The sequence below is a fragment of the Papio anubis genome, chromosome 5 (assembly GCF_008728515.1).
Source record: "Papio anubis isolate 15944 chromosome 5, Panubis1.0, whole genome shotgun sequence".
Lineage (NCBI taxonomy): Eukaryota > Metazoa > Chordata > Mammalia > Primates > Cercopithecidae > Papio > Papio anubis.
The window spans coordinates 105,583,115-105,600,244 of record NC_044980.1 but is presented as its reverse complement, the minus strand read 5'-3'; the positions used below and the strand labels follow the sequence as shown (position 1 = coordinate 105,600,244).

At 35.6% G+C, this 17,130-nt stretch overlaps 1 protein-coding gene across 19 annotated transcripts in view; it reads right to left on the bottom strand.

Moving 5' to 3' along the window:
* The window catches only part of APC (APC regulator of WNT signaling pathway), a 148,335-nt gene that overhangs the window by 84,074 nt on the left and 47,131 nt on the right, over positions 1-17,130 (bottom strand). For 11 of the 19 annotated variants that reach the window (XM_003899993.5, XM_031666392.1, XM_009208892.4 and 8 more), the window contains 2 exons: positions 4,420-4,504; positions 3,443-3,644 (listed from right to left, as the gene is read on the bottom strand). In XM_003899993.5, coding sequence (XP_003900042.2) covers positions 3,443-3,644; positions 4,420-4,504 — 287 coding nt within the window. Of the gene's footprint in view, positions 1-3,442; positions 3,645-4,419; positions 4,505-15,020; positions 15,174-17,130 lie in introns of all 19 variants that reach the window. The other 8 variants (XM_017959777.2, XM_017959778.2, XM_017959774.2 and 5 more) reach the window with 1 other exon arrangement.

Genomic DNA, 17,130 nt, shown 5'->3' with positions numbered 1-17,130 from the left:
AAAAAATGAAGACTCAAATATATATAGCAGGATGTAACTGTTAACAGTCTTAACAAAATAAAAGTAAACACAGAGTTGCCAAATCTTATACAGTGGGGCTTCAACAGACACAGTCAGTCACAGGAAAGAACAAGAAATAGAACTTGCATATATGTATGTGTATTTGCTTATGTGTTTATGTATACAAATTCAACCAAAGAATTCGTACAGAATTAAAAACTGGATGGATAATTAAGTAAATTTAACAAATCTTCATCTTTCAGAGTGGTGAGTCAGTAAGTCATGTCCAATACTAGTATATAAGCATATTATTTAGAGTTATAGAAGTAACTATCTCATGGGAAATGAGACTGAATATAGGAAAGGAATACTGATACTTTTCACTTATGATGCTTTATAAAGCTAAGCTAGTGATACTAATGATCAGTCAGAGTTGAGAACCTTCTAACAACACTATGCTGATACCTCTTTCTCTCCAGATACAGCAACTTTTTGTAGTGTGTAATAAAGCCTGAATTAGAAGTAGGGCCATATTTTGGGAGAAAAACGAAAACAAAAACAAGACGTCTTTTCTATAGTAACAACAGAAAAGGCTAAAGCACCTTTAAATATTTTTAAAAAGAAATGTATTATCCACTTGGAGTTAAGTCAGAACACTAGCTTAAAGTTATTTACAGTGGTATTAAATAACAAATAAAACATGGAGATCACTGCATTCAAGTCTTTGAACAGAGAAATAAGCTTTTCCTAAATTTAGATGCAAAGAACTCCAGAAGACTGGCAAGAAATAATGTCAAGACAGAAAATAAGAACATTTTTATTACAAGTATTCCTTACCACTTACAGCTGCATTTGTTAGGTTTACTAGTATTTGCAGTAAAACCTATTTCAAAAATTAATATTTTTCTCTGAAACTCCCTCTCTCTGCTAATAAAATCAGGACTGTGCCTACATAAAGCAAAGTAAGGAAAAGAAAGCAAGTAAGGAAAGGTTGGTATGCATGCCCTTTGCCTCTTAACAGAGCTCAAAGGGGAAAAAGAGATGGAAGATCATGGACCCTAGTTCACTCCTTATTTTTCAGGATGGTGTTTCAATAGTCTAGGATCAATGTATGAAACAGAGACTTACGTAAACTTAAGAAATAAAAGACAGTGTAACATCATTTCTGGTCCAGATAATTATCCCTATTTTCATAAATGGGCACATATGAAACTAGACAGAAAGTAATAAAAGGTCTTCTGCCTCTCAATGAGATATGCTGGGTATTTCCTATATACTAATATTCAATTATCACGACAATGCCACAAAGTAGAACCATATCTTTATCTTACAGAAGAAAATGGCACAAAAATTTAATGACTTGACCAAGGTCACAGAGACAATATGAAGGTTTTATATATTTTACCATTTTCTGAATGTCTAATAGAACTTTTAGAAATACAAAGATAATAAAGATATTTCCTAATATGTACATTAAGGAATCTTTTAGGGGACATAAAACATTTGACGAAGTTCCTGATAAAGATCTATAGTCTGGTATCTGCAGCGAGATAATGTTAACTTTAGAAAGAGAAGAATTAATACACTAGCTGTGAAAAATCAGAACTCATTCCATACATCAAGCAATTTTTTTTCAGGTATTAAAACTTATACATTAAGAAATGTTTTGTTGGCCAGGCACAGTGGCTCATGCCTGTAATCCCAAAACTTTGGGAGGCCAAGGCAGGCAGATCACCTGAGGTCAGGAGTTCGAGACCAGCCTGGCCAACACGGTGAAACCCCGTCTCTACTAAAAATACAAAAATTAGCCGGATACGGTGGGGTGTGCCTGTAATTCCAGCTACCCGGGAGGCTGAGGCACGAGAATTGCTTGAACCCAGGAGGTGGAGGTTGCAGTGAGCCGAGATTGCGCCACTGCACTCTAGCTTGGGCGACAGAGCAGGACTGTCTCAAAAAAAAAAAAGAGAAAAGAAATGTTTTGTTGATCCCACAGAAGTAAAAAGTAAATACCAGAGGCTAGGAAACACAGAGGGAAAGAAGAGAAAAAGAGAGATTTGTTAAAGAATATAAAATTGCAGCTAGATAGAAGGAATAAGTTCCAGTGTTCTATACTACTGTAGAATGAGCATAGTTAACAATATTACATAGCTGCAAATAGCTAGATGGTAGATAGTGAATGTTCTCAACACAAAGAAATGATAAATGTCTGAGATGACAGATATGCTAATCTGATTGCAATAAATTGTATGTGCAGAAACATCACTATGTACCCCATGAAATGTACAATTATTATTTATAAATTTAAAAAAATAAAGACATATTTCATTTGTAGCCACTTGTAGTGGGCCTTCCATAATGAAAAGAGTCATCTTTTACTGAATCTAGTAGTTACTGAATATACTTCAATAGATAATCAGAAATTCAATAAAAACCAGTTACTACCTTTTTTTTTTTTTTTAAAGTAGAGACAGAGTCTTGGCCAAGCGTAGCGGCTCACGTCTGTAATCCAAGCACTTTGGAAGGCCGAGGCTGGGGGTGGGGGAATCACCTGAGGTCATGATTTTGAGACTAGCCTGACCAAGATGGTGAAACACTGTCTCTACTCAAAATACAAAATTAGCCAGGCGTGGTGGCACATGCCTGCAATCCCAGCTACTTGGGAGGCTGAGGCAGAAAAATCGTTTGAACCTGGGAGGCAGAGGTTGCACTGAGCCGAGATTGCGTCATTGCACTCCAGCCTGGGCAACAAGTGAAACTGCATCTCAAAAAAAAAAAACAAAACAAAAAACGAGAGCGTCCTACTATGTCACCCAGGCTGGTCCTGAACTCCTGGCCTCAAGCAATCCTACCGCCTCAGCCTCCAGAGTAGCTGGGATTACAGGTGTGGGCCAAAGTATCTGGCAAGTTATTTTAACTACATATAAATATTACAATTATGTGTATTACTCAATGTACAGAGTAGTCAAAGTATTTAAGTGACAACCATCCTGGTCAACATGAAGAAACTCCATCTCTACCAAAAATACAAAAATTAGCCAGGCCTGGTGGTAGGCGTCTATAGTTCCAGCTACTTGGGTGGTTGAGGCACAAGAACCGCTCGAACCCAGAAGGTGTAGGTTGCAGTGAGCTGAGATCATGCCACTATACTCCAGCCTGGGAGACACAGTGACACCCTGTCTCAAAATAAACCCCAATAAACGAACAAAAAAACAAAGTATTTAAGTGACAAAATAGGTCTTCGGAATCCCAGGAAACGGCCTTGTTTACATTTTTAGATTTAATATAAGTGCAATCAATAACATTCTATCTTTGAGTTTAAAAATGCAAAACGCTCTAAGTGTTGGCTATCACCTACCATAAATTCACAATTTACATATTATATTACAAAATAACAATAAACTGGAGTGTACAAGGCAATGTTTACTATATGAAGAAAAGTTACCTCTCTTTCTCAAGTTCTTCTAAATATCCAGTACTTTCTCTGCTTCCATTTACAAACCCTCTTCTTGGAAATGAACCCATAGGAACAGGACTGCACTCTCCAGAACGGCTTGATACAGATCCTTCCCGGCTTCCATAAGAACGGAGGGACATTTTTGACCGTAGTTTTACTCCAGGGAAATTACTGCTATCTAAGTTAAGCTCTAAAAAAAATAGAGACAAGTTTTTATACAACAATTGCTTTAAGTGGTCTAAAATATTCTTAATGTTATTATATTATTTTAAAGTGAAATATTAGGTGTACATTTTAGCCACAAATATACATGACTGAAAAAATTATTTAGGACTTTCCCTGCAAAGTCCACTTGGGTCAGAGTAAAAATAAGGACTATGTTAAAGGAAAATTAGATTAAATGTACTTCCTTAGACTTCCTCTAAATAATATTTTGGAATTCAAAAGTAATTTCCCTGTCTGGCTTCAATTATTATCAAGCACTTTCTCTGTTCTGACATTAGAATTTTCAAGCAACAAAATGAGAAAAATATCCTTTTAAAACTGCTCAAAACGACTTATCAACTTACATATGTGAAAAGGTTAAAGTATTTCTATACTGAATGAAGAAGACAATACTTCTTCCAATGAGACAGTGGGCTCAAGTCTATGGCATATAGAATACTAAAGTTCTATTTAGTGACTGGCAGAATAGCAACAAGCTTTAAAAAGAGCTGAAAATTATTTAAGGAAGAGATTTAAAATAGTTAATTCAAAGCCAGTTAAATGTTTAACTGAAGAAATGACACACAAACACATTTTTTATTTATTTGTACTTTTAACAATTACATCCTGACGGTAAAGCTAATACACCAAGAAAACTGATACCAACACCCAAATCGAGAGAAGCTATACTTGGATCTACACATCTAAAGATGACAATTTGAGCTTAAAAAATTATTTTAAAACATCTTTTTAAAATCTACCTTTAAGACGCTCTAATAAATCAATCTGTCCAGAAGAAGCCATAGCTTCATCTTCAATACTTCCTTGTAGTTGTTTAAGTACTTCCTGTTAAAAAGAACACAATATATTAACATGAAATTCTAAATAACTTCAAGACATAATTCTGTATTTCTTGACATTTAAGTACGCTGAGAAAAAAATTCAGAGCACTCGGAAAACATGCACCTTATATATATAACCTATTATTCATTATTAATAAATAAATCATGGCCAAATAATAATAGTGATATTTTGTGATAATGGTGAGTATGGGGAGTCTCCATGCACAGTATTACAAACACACGTAAGATACATTCATTATTTCTAACTTAAAAGAAAAACCAACGATGCGAATTATTCTCATTTTTAAGATAAAACAAGTGAGACCCAGAGACTTGCTCAAGTTACAAAAGCTACTTATGTGTTTAGAATCCATGTCTCTTAAGTGTGCACCAACACGACCATAAAAAACACCAAATTAACACAATCTATTTAACAACTTCAACATTCAAGCTTTTAATATACCACGTTTAAGTATATTCTGCTAGTACACTAATTTACAATTAGCATATATTCAAATAACTGTATGTTCACTCCTTCTTGACTTTTGATGCTTTTCTTCTTTCCCATGTAAACCCTTTCTTGATAATTTTTTCTCCAAGAATGTTAGAAACTTTCATTTTTCTACCAGTTTTTCTGCCATTACATTTGTGAACTTTGGCTCTTATTGCATGCTACTTAATAATAATTTATATTATTTTCCATTTACTGAGGCATTCCATTCTAGCTCCTAGCATAGTTCTTTGGTCAATCAGGTTTCCCAAATGCAAGACAAAGTATTTGAACACTTGCAACTCTGTATCTAAATGGAGTGTTCCCCTATAAGAAAAGTAATCTGTAAACACATTAAAAGGAAAACCTATCAAAAAGTTAGTGAATGAAGCAAAGACAGTTTCACTGATTTATCTTGACAGTGACATTGTAAGCATTCATGGTGGCTCATGCCTGTAACCCCAACGCTCTGGGAGGCTAAGGCAGGAGGGTCACTTGAGTCCAGGAGTTTGAGACCAGCCTGGACAACAGAGCAAGACTGTCCCTAAAAAATTAAAAACAAAAAACAAACAAACAAAAAAACCTGTAAGTGGTGGCATAAGCCTGTAGTCCCAACTACTTGGGAAGCTGAGCCAGGAGGATCACTTGAGCCCAGAAGTTTGAGGCTGTAGTGAGCCACAGTCTCACCACTGCACTCCATCCTGGGTGACAGAGTAAGACCCCAGCTAAAAAACAAAAAGAAATCACCCCCAAACCCTAGAATTTCCTATGTTAATAAATAGCCTTAGTATCTGACCTTCAAATAATAGGCCACGTTGGAGTCTGAAAGGCTTGGGTAAGTAGATGTGGGGGCATGAAGGTGACTGTATTATTTTCAAAATATTCCAGAGTGTTTTACATTTGTGGACTAGAAAACAAATTTGCACAGGGATAACTTCCTTTACTGAATGTGAGTACGCCCACCAAAATGTCGACTATAAACTTCAGGGCACCATCTCTTCCACTTAAGAACTCTCACTGGAGACTACTGTGATTTTTCCAGGATTTCAATTTTCTTTCTATCCACTGCTACTGTTTTAGTCCTTCAATAATCCTTTTAATCTTATCCCTATTTCTCAGGCTTCCAGTCTCACAATTCAACAACTACCCTTGAGCAGTTAATTTCCAATGACATGTCTCAAATCCTAACCTTACTTGCAAACTTCAGATTCACTTTTCCAACCAACTGATGGACGCTTTACATCTGTATGATAGGCACCACACATCTAAATGTCCAGAACTGAACTGGCGTTTTGTCCCAATAAAGCTTGTTCTTTGCCTTGTATTCTCTCAGTTAAATGGCATTAGCCTTCTCTTTCTCCTCCAGCGTAAATCCTTAGCACCTCCTCCTTCACATTCCCAGTTATGGAATTCCGGTGATTCTACCTCTAATATCTCTCTTAGAGCTACCTCTTTCATATTCTTACTGTCACTATCTTGTTATTAACCCTCCCTAAACTACGAAAATAATTTCCTAAGTGGCTCAATCTCGCACAGAGCTGTCAGAGCAATCTTCTTAAAGCACAGCTTTGATCAAGTCTCTAAGATTCTTCTCCAAAGCCTATAGTAGTGGTTCTCAAGCGTCACCATGGATCAGAATCACCTGAAGACCTTGTTAAAACATAGATTGTTGATTCAGTAAGCCTGGGGTAGAGGTTGAAAATCTGCATTTTGAACAAGTTTTCAGGGGATGTTGATGCTGAAAACAGAATCATTAAGATGTTAACAGCGTTATTTTATGGAGACTGAAATTATAAGCAATTTCTCTTTTACTTGTTGTGTCATACTTTTTAAACAATATGTATAACAAAAAATCCTACTTGTTTTTAGAAAAGTTACAAAGATTTAAAAGTTTAAAAATCATAATAAAAAATCCTTGGTACATCATAGGACATACATCTAATTTTTTCAAAACTAATGCTACATTAATGGTCTTTTAAAAAAGAAATAATAAAGAAAAAATAAAATATTAAAAAAATGAAAAAGCTATATAAATTCAGATGTCCAACAATAAGTATTAAATAGGCCATAGCATTTTTTAGCTGTACATACAATGGAACACTATGCAACTGTAAAATACATAATCTGATGTAAGATGACAATAAATTACACAGAAAAAAATTATGCTGCAAAATATGATGTCATCAAATGCAAGTTTGCATAAATGTATAGAGAAAAGAATATATATATACTATCAAAGGTTACTTTTACCTCTGGTGATGGGATTTAAATTTTTTTTAAAAAATAGGTGATTTTGATTATTTCTTTTTGTCCACATTTCCTAATTTAATAAAATAGTGAATACACTCAACTTGTAATAAAATTCTATTTTTAAAAATTTATGTACACATTGCTAGAAATCTATTGATAGCTATAATCATACAGGTAAATAAGATTTAAGGTTAAACAATTTTTAAAAAGATTCTCAAAGCAGTCACCTTGGAAAGCTACTAATTTACTCCAATGATGTGTTACTTACATTGTATCTGTAAGTGCTTTGAGTTATGAACTTCATCAACAAAATCTGTATATATTTACAGTCACATCCAGTTACTTTGCCTTAAGACGATATCATCCAATATGACCTACATTACTTACTAGTTTGCCATGAATAGTTTATGGCTATTCCACAATAAAAATTGACCTCAAGTAATTTTTTTCCTGTTTTATTGAGGCACAACATACATATGTAAAATACACTAATCTTAGATTTTCACACCCATGTAATCACTATCTAGGTGAAGATACAGAACATTTCTAGCACCCCAGAGGGTTCCCTCAAGTTCCTTTTACCAATTTTCATTTCCTAGAGGTAACCACTATTCTGGCTTTTTTATCAGAAGAGTTTGGCATCTTCTTGACCTTCATATAAATGGAATCATACAGTATATAAGACTCTGTGTCTCATGTTTTTTGTTCAACATAGTATCTGTGAAATCTGTCCATACTGTTGCCTTATCAGTTCATTATTTTTAAATGTTGTATAGTATGTAGTAGTCCACTGTATAAATACAGCCCAATGTATCTACCCTTTCTCCTCTTTAATGGGGCATTTGGGCTGTTACCAGTCTGGAGGCTATTAATTTAAACATCAGTCATTTGAGTAGGAGTGAAATAGTCTTTGCATTTCCCTGATGACAAATGATGCTGAATCCCTTTTCATGGACTTATCTGCCATTTATCTTTCTTTCTGAATTGTCTTTTCAAGTCCCTGGGTCACATTTTAAAAACTGGATTGTCTTTTTGTTACTGGTTTGTGGGAATTATTTATATATTCTGAAGGAATTATTTATATATTCTAAACTGAGCTTTTGGTCAGATATATGTGTTGCAAATATTTTCTCCTCTATCGCTTACTTTTTCATTTTCTTAATGAAGTCTTCTGAAAAGCATAGGTTTTTAATTTTGATGAAGTTTATCTTATACATTTTTATGTTTAGTCTTTTGTGTGTCCTAAGAAATTCTGCCCACCCAAGGCCACATATATAAGATTATCCTATGTTTTCTTCTAGAAGCACACTGAAGTCTTTTGATGAACAAAAGTTCTTAGTTTTAATGTAGTCTATCAAATTTATTTCTATTTATGGTGCTTTGGCATTCTGTTTAAGAAATCTTTGCCTACTCCCAGGATAGGAAGCTATTACCTATGTTTTCTTCTAGAAGCCACTGTTTTGTCTTTTTTCTTTGTTTGTTTTTACCATTTTTTTCTCTGTGCTTCAGTTGGAATATTTTCTACTAATTTTTTTCAAGTTCACTAATTCTGTCTTCTCACTAGTTCACTAATTCACTGTTCAGCCTGCTGTTAAGCCCATCCAATGTTAATTTCAAATACATTTTTCAGTTCTAGACTATCCATTTGCTTCCTTTTAATTATAGACTCCAATTCTCTTGTCAAAATTTTCTATCTGTTCACTCATTTTTTTTTTCAAGACATTTATAATACTTATGTTAAAATCCTTGACTACTAACTGCAACATCTGGATCATTTGAATTTGCTCCTATTACCTATTTGTTCTCTTGATTATCAGTAATCTTCCAGTTTCTCTGCATTTCATATAACGTTTGACTATATGCCAACTGTGTATACAAGAAAAAAAGAGACTTTAGATGATTTACAGTATTTTCCCCTAGAGAGTTTGCCTTTTCCATTGTTGGGGTCTGATCTCCTCAATCCAATTAGCAACTAAAAATGGATTGGGACCCTCTGGGTGCAGTGGCTCACGCCTGTAATCCCAGCACTTTGGGAGGCTGAGGCGGGTGGATCACGAGGTCAGGAGATCAAGACCATCCTGGCTAACACAGTGAAACCCCGTCTCTACTAAAAATACAAAAAATTACCCAGGCGTGGTGGCAGGCGCCTGATGTCCCAGCTACTTGGGAGGCTGAGGCAGAAGAATGGCGTGAACCCAGAAGGCGGAGTTTGCAGTAAGCCAAGATTGCGCCACTGCACTCCAGACTGGGCGACAGAGTGAGACTCCATCTTGGAAAAAAAAAAAAAAAAAAGGAAAAAAATGGATTGGGACCTAGTTGCAATTTTAAGTTCACAACTGGTTTGGGTTTCCCAGTTCCTTGAGTGTGTCCCTCTATATTCAGATAGGAAATATGAAAGGTCTCCATCTCCTCAGCAGTTAACTTCTTACCCTATACAGTATCAAAATCTTTTATCTTGAATGGAAAACCAGATATACTAGGTAGGTCTTCCTCTAATAGGTCTTTCCTAAGCATTGCAGGAATATGGGATATTTCACTTTGCCTTTCCAGTTCAGCCTCATTCTCTGGTAGCACTTATCTCTCTAGCCTTAAATGTTCTATCTCTTGGAGGTTGTAAACTCAGGTCTTTAATCTCCTGCTCTACAAAATTCAAAATCTGGCAAATGACTTGAGGAGACCTGTGGTGCGAAAGTAACATGTCTCTCCCTCTAGAAGGACTTCGCCTGCTAACATTCTGCCTTTCTAGTCTATCCTAAGTCTCCTGTACTACAAGACTTGGCCAATATCACATGGTAAAAATGAGCCATGTATTTAGAGCTCTTCTAAATGCTAATATCTCTACATCTGCCCTCATGTTTGTCGAGGCTGCCAACAATTTCATTTTCTTTTTCTTTCATACCTGCAGAAAGGCCTCAAGAGTTTCTTTCTCCCAGTGAAGTCCTTCTGCTTGTGCCAATGATGAATCTCAATCTGTACCCAGAATCAATATCCCCCGGGAAGAAAATTACCAGTAATCTCTGCTTATCTAGAAAGGGTTCTTTCCTCTTAGGAATTATAGTTAATACAGGGCTTGATGATTCCACAGTCCTCCAATGTCCTTAAAATTATGATTTTTGTATTTTATCCAGTGTTTTCCAGTTTTTGAGTGGGACATATTGCTTGGGGGCTGCATACTGCATACAACCTAGAAGAGGCCCTTAATTTTGAAGAGTTTTTAAAAGAAAATGGAACACAATTGCAAAGCAGTTCCAAAAAAAAAAAAGTTTCAAAAAGTTATCTGAGAAATGGCAGCTTTTAAATACATATGTAATTTTGAAGGAGAGAATATTCATTTGTATTTTAAAATTCTGGAAGCTCAGTTTGAAAAGATTAATTACATTATATAATCACATATAATATTGTCTTAAAAGAATTTTAACATTTTAGAAACATTAGAAACTTATTCATTAGGCTGGGCACAGTGGCTTACGTCTGTAATCCCAACACTTTGGGAGGCTGAGGCAGGTGGATCACGAGGTCAAGAAATTGAGACTATCCTGGCTAACATGGTGAAACCCCATCTCTACTAAAAATACAAAAGTTAGCTGGGCGTGGTGGTGTGCACCTGTAGTCCCAGCTACTAGGGAGGCTGAGGCAGGAGATTAGCTTGAATCCGGGAGGCAGAGGTTGCAGAACGCCAAGATCGTGCCACTGCACTCCAGCCTGGTGACAGAGCATGACTCGGTCTCAAAAAAAAAAAAAAAAAAGAAAAAAGAAAGAAAATTTTTCATTAGAGATGAAATGTGCTGTGGTTATACCAGTGATATTTATCTATGAGCAACACTGTCATTTCAGAGAGGCTGCTACTTGACCCACTTATATTTATTTCAGTATATCATAGTTAAAGATGCTTTTCATTACCAGATACAAGTACACTTGATAATTACATCTTCAAAATACAGTCTGAAATGCTGATCTCGATTTTTATTTTTTCTTACTTTCTGAAAATATGTACTTTACATGTATATTGTTTTACAGTTTATAGACCAATTTATAAATATTAAATTTTGTCACACTACAACAAAGAGGTAAATGCTTGATTAATAATTTGCCTATAGATAATTCTTCCTACACCATGCCACCTTTCAGCTTTTTATCTCTATAATGCTATCTTTACCTTGTTACTATGCTCAGCATTTTAAAGTCAACTAAACAGCTCTAGGTATGCTGGGCATGGTGGCTCATGCCTGTAATTCCAGTACTTTGAGAGGCCGAGGCGGGTGGATCACCTGAGGTCAGGAGTTTGAGACCAGCCAGGCCAACATGGTGAAACTCTGCCTCTACTAAAATACACAAATTAGCCGGGCATGGTGGCAGGCACCTGTAATCCCAGCTACTCCCGGGGCTGAGGCAGGAGAATCGCTTGAGCCCAGGAGGTGGAGGCTGCAGTGAGCTGAAATTGTGCCACTGCACTCCAGCCTGGGTGACAAGAACGAAACTCCATCTAAAAAAAGTTGGGGGGAGGGCTCTAGCCCTGGAGTAAAAACTAAACCACACAACTTTTTTTAAGATTGGCTGCAATTCTGCATTTATCCGATTTCATATCATCTAAATTCCATGTAATCTCTATTTTATTTTCATTACAAAAAATTTCAAACATATACCTATATGTGCAGAAAATTGTAACAAACCCCCATGTACCTTCATACCCCACATCAACAATGATCAATTCATGGTCAGTTGTGTCTCATCTACACCCATATCCACTTTCTCTATTTCTACCCCTCTGCACTAGACTTATTTTGAAAATCAAGCTCAGACATCATACAACTTCTTTGTAAATATTTCAATATGTATATTTAAACAAGGATTCTTTCTAAACACAAACACAATAATATCATTATACTTAAAAATAAATATTTCCTTAATACACAGTGTTCACATTTCCCTAACCCTTAAACAGTTATTTCCCTGGCTGCTACAAAGACACATGTAATCAAATAGCAAAGCAGTGTCCTCTTTTGCCACTAGATGGTACTATTGCATAAATTTTAGACTTTAAGTAATCCGGTTGGAGGAGACACACTTTTTGCTGTTTTTTTTGTTTTGTTTTGTTCTGTTGTTTTCTTTTTCTCAGACAGGGTCTGGCTCTTTTGCCCAGGCTGGAGTACAATCCTCACACCTCAGCCTTCCAAGTAGCTGGGACCGCAGATGTGCTCCACACCTGGCTAATTTTTGTATTTTTTTGTAGAAACAGAGTCTTGCCATGTTGCCCAGGCTGGCCTCAAATTCCTGAGCTCAAACAATCCTCCTGCTTGGCCTCCAAAAGTACTAGGATTACAGGTGTGAGCCACGATGCCCAGCCTCCTTTTGCTTACTTTGGAGGTAAAGAGATTAATGACCAGGAAACGTGATTCGAGTTTATATAAGGTATTACAAAGTCTAGCAAGTGACTTTGGGGGAAATAACCACTGTGTTGGATTAATCTTAATCCACCGTAGGAAGTGCCAATGGTTTCAAAAGCGTCTACACAAAACAATATTCTAAGACAAAATAAACAGGTCATGGTTTATGCTGTTTCACAGCATAAAACCTTAAAAAGAGATATAATTTCATTATAGGGCTGCAATTGTTATGGTACCACATGTCCAATTCTAAGGAAATACGTGAATGGATTCACAAGATGTCTGTTGAAGTACATGCTGAGTAAAATAAATTTATGGTTGGTTTCAGGTATATCTGAAGTGCCACTATTCCTGATGTATGTAAGGTTGAGCATCCTAAATCCGAAAATTTGAAGTCTGAAATGCTCCAAAGTCTTGAGCTTTCTGAGCACCAACATGACACTCAAAGGAAATGCTCAATGGAGCATTTCAGATTTTGGATTTTTGAATCAGGGATGCTCACAAAGTGTAATACAAATATTTCAAAATCTGAAAAAATACAAAATTCAAAACACTTCTGGTCTGAAGCAATTTTGAGTAAGAGATACTCAACTTGTGTTATACTACACATATAAATGATCAACTAGATATTCCACTATAGAAATTTGAGGGTGTGACTTCTACTGTCACTCTGAGAAACATTCCACTTCAGTGTGGCGATGGATCTAAGGGTAAGTTACACTGTCTTTCAAATATGAGTTTTGAATTTGCTCAAGGAATTAAACAGAAACTTTAAAAAAGAGATCTCAGAGTTCTATACTACAAACCAGACATGTACTATCTAAATAGGCGTGCCAGGAGGAGTTCTCTGCAAAATATACCATACTAAAGTAGATGAAAGAATATTTTAATTCTGTATTTCAAAACTTTTAAAAATACATGCCAAGTATAACGATTTGAAATGTAATGTGTTGATCACTGTTAAAATACCAAACTACTCTTTTTTAACCTGTTAGGCAACTAATGCAAGTCTTTTTAGGTCACCCATAGTTTGTGGAAAGAACAAAATGTTTGTTTATAGTCTACTTATTTCCCAAGGGATTTGGAAGTAGGTATCTTGGATGTCTGTCATTGCTGGGGACAGTTTTTACCACACAAGAGGGTAATTAGAGTAGAAAAGATTGATAGAGGGATGGAAAGACAGAATAGGACACATGAGCAAAGGTTGAGCTGGGATGATACTGAATATAAAGGGTAAAAGAGAAGCAGAAACAGTTACCTCAGTGACACACACAAGTCTGGAGAATAAGGCAAACCTTGAAATGCACAGGAAAGAAACTAGGATAGAATAGGAAATTAGTAAGGAATAAGAGTAGTGAGCAGACAGGAAGAACTGGGCCAGGAACTCAAATGTTAAAATAGCCAAGAGGCAGAAACAACAAAAAGCAGGAAGTTTTTTTTTTTGTTTTTTTTTTTAACAAAGGAAGTAACTTTTTTTATTTTTTGAGAATGGGGTCTTGTTATATCGCCCAGGCAGGTCTCGAGCTTCTTGGCTCAAGCTATCCTGCTACCTCAGCCTCACTAAGAGCTGGGATTACAGGCCTGAGCCACCACACACGGTGGAAGTAACATTTTTGTTGATGATGTCCAATTCTATGAAGTTATTAAATTCAGTCAGAAGAGAATCTGCCTAAGCAACTGGGAATTAAAACGGCTAAAGTTTAACCTCATTTATTTTGAAAACAGAACATTTTCCCCACTACACACTATTTTCTAACTTTTCTTGGAGGTTATCAGAACTTTTCAGTACTATTTGGCAAGCCAATTTTAGGGCTTGAAGATGCCATGGACATCATCTAGACTAGTGTGACGCCTATACTTACCAAATAAGACAACTTAAGTCCTAAAGAATATACAGAGGTCATATATACCTCAGTTTGTGGCAAAGCCAGGTATAGAACCACGTACTGACTTTTAGTTCATGGCTCTTCCCAGTAGGGCATCCTGATTTTCTTGATCACCTATCATTGCAGCACTTACGGGGTGACAAGATCTGAGGGAGTTGGGGAGGAAGTCTATACTTAATATTCAAGATATATTCTAAAATCATGAGGCTAGTTTCTATGAACTATGCAGAAAACCTGCCTCAGTATAGTGATGCTATATTTGGTCTCTTCTCTTTAATCTTAAAAAGAGCTAAGAACTAACTAGCCATTGGAGTTATACACTTATTTTCTTTATATGATTCACTGAATGAATTCAATGTATCTTATTTAAAAATATAAATGCTAACTTTTGCAAGAAAGAGTTTACATATTATTGCTTAAAATACACTTTTAAGTGTCTTACCCAAGTTTACAAGAGGGAATACTGAATAAAAATGGATAAACTACAATTAAAAGTCACAGTCTTGATACCTTCATATTGGATGCCTCAGTTTCCAGTTTTGTAAGATGATTGGAATTATCTTCTAGCTCTTGTCGAAGATTTGAGTTCTCCATCTTCAGTGCCTCAACTTGCTTTAACAACTGATCATATGAAGCTGCAGCCATCCTTGGCTACCCTTGGACCTATAAGGTTAAAAAGGATTTTGAAATTCACTACTAAAAAATTTAGTGGCTGCTCGTTTTTAAGAAAGGGGTAAAGGAAACAAAACTCTTTAAGACGTTTAAGAAGAATTGTGTTAATATGCTAGTTTTTGGTCTCCAAACAATATTGTTCAAGTAGCAGCATCTTTCTAAGAGGATGAAACAGTGGAGTCTCAGTTTAAGACAAATGAAATTAAAATAGAAGAGAGAACTTTAGTTGTGCCTGAATACATGTGTCTTCTCACAGATGGATTAAACTTTCTATCAAGTAATACTTTCTTCAAGGTTTTAAAGATATTTTACCCATTCTTACAGGCAAAACTTAGGAAATATAATTATGATAAAAATTTATGTATATTAGTAATACTATTTTATTTCTGAATTTTATCTGATAGTCACAGAATTTTAGAGCCAGAATGGACTGAGATTACATATTCCATTTCACACTTTTCATTTGGTAAAAGGCTAATCTTACACATCCTCCATAGTGAAACAGTTCTGAAGTTCTAAGATCTCATTAAAAGGCAATCATTTAACAAAATGGACATGAAGGAGAGCATTAAATGAAGACTTTAAGCCTTTTTGATAGGAAGATGGTAAATAAGAATTACTAACATAAAGTTCAATCACATTTATTCAAAAGGTTGACTATAATAGCCCATGCTATGGCATATGTGGTCTTGGGATCTGCTGTGCTCAAACTGAGGCCAAAAGACACCTAAACAGAATGGATGACCTGAGAAGTACAGACTGTCAAAGAGAAATGAAGCAGAGTCTGGCAGTCATTATGACTAGGAAAGAAGAGGGGAGACAAAGAAGATACAAAAGATAGCCAGGTAATAAGAGGACCTTAGGAAGAATTATAGAATGCTAGGAGTTATATTAAGATTAACCAAGTAAGATTCAGGAGATCCACATTCTCTCTTTAGTTTAGGTCAAATCATTTTGGAATAAATAAAATCCTGCCTATCTTAATTATTTAATAGCTAAAAAGTATTAAGTAGTTTGCACTTAAGCAATAAAGATCTTGACATTAAAAACATGCCTCTATAATATGAAATCCACTACATAGAATAAGGCAGACAGGCTGTAACACTGGCTAGTCATGACAGTATTGGAGTTCAGCAATTAGAAGACTCTACCAAAGGAAATCAAGGGACTTATCTTAGATCTAGTTAGTTCTACAATGGCTAGAATCAACAGTAAACCTGGTACAATCCGATGACATGTGAGGAGGAAGGGGAGTCCTGCGGGCGGGGATCACCTACAAAGTCTTTATGGTTGAAAAAAATTGAGTCTTGTGTGTTAATTTCAGGCCTGGTCATGATTTAATCTTTGCCCCTTCATTTTAATTCATTTCACAATTTGTAAATGAACATTCACAATCTGCTTTAACATAACTTACAGCGATATTATTAGGATTAATAACAAAAGGTAGGCTAAAAAATAAAAGTACTATGTAAATGTAAGTTATATTATGAAAATATACATGTAACATAACCTCTTCAGTAAGATATAGTGTTCACCTATAGTTAAGACACCTCCTCTGACCAATGGACAAGGGGTAAAGAAGTAATGCAGCCATAGGAGACATCTCAAAAATAAAGGAAAAATCCACAGGAGTGATCATTATTTTGTTTTACATCTTATTAATAAGCAGGTCTGAAAATACCCAGCACATTATAAACCATATGACAGAGGTAGGGATCTGACAGAATTTGAATAATGTGAGCCTTAAAATTTCTCATTTCAAATAAAATTAACAGGTAATTTTACATCAAAATAATAAAACAAAATAAGAGAAAAGGTAGTAACAGAGAAAAAAATGGACACACACAAGTTTATTGAGACACAGAAGTTATAACCTTACACAATCACAAAAAGAGCCAGATGCGCAAGATGAGCAGAGACTGCCAAAAGTCCTCTTTATTACAGAAAT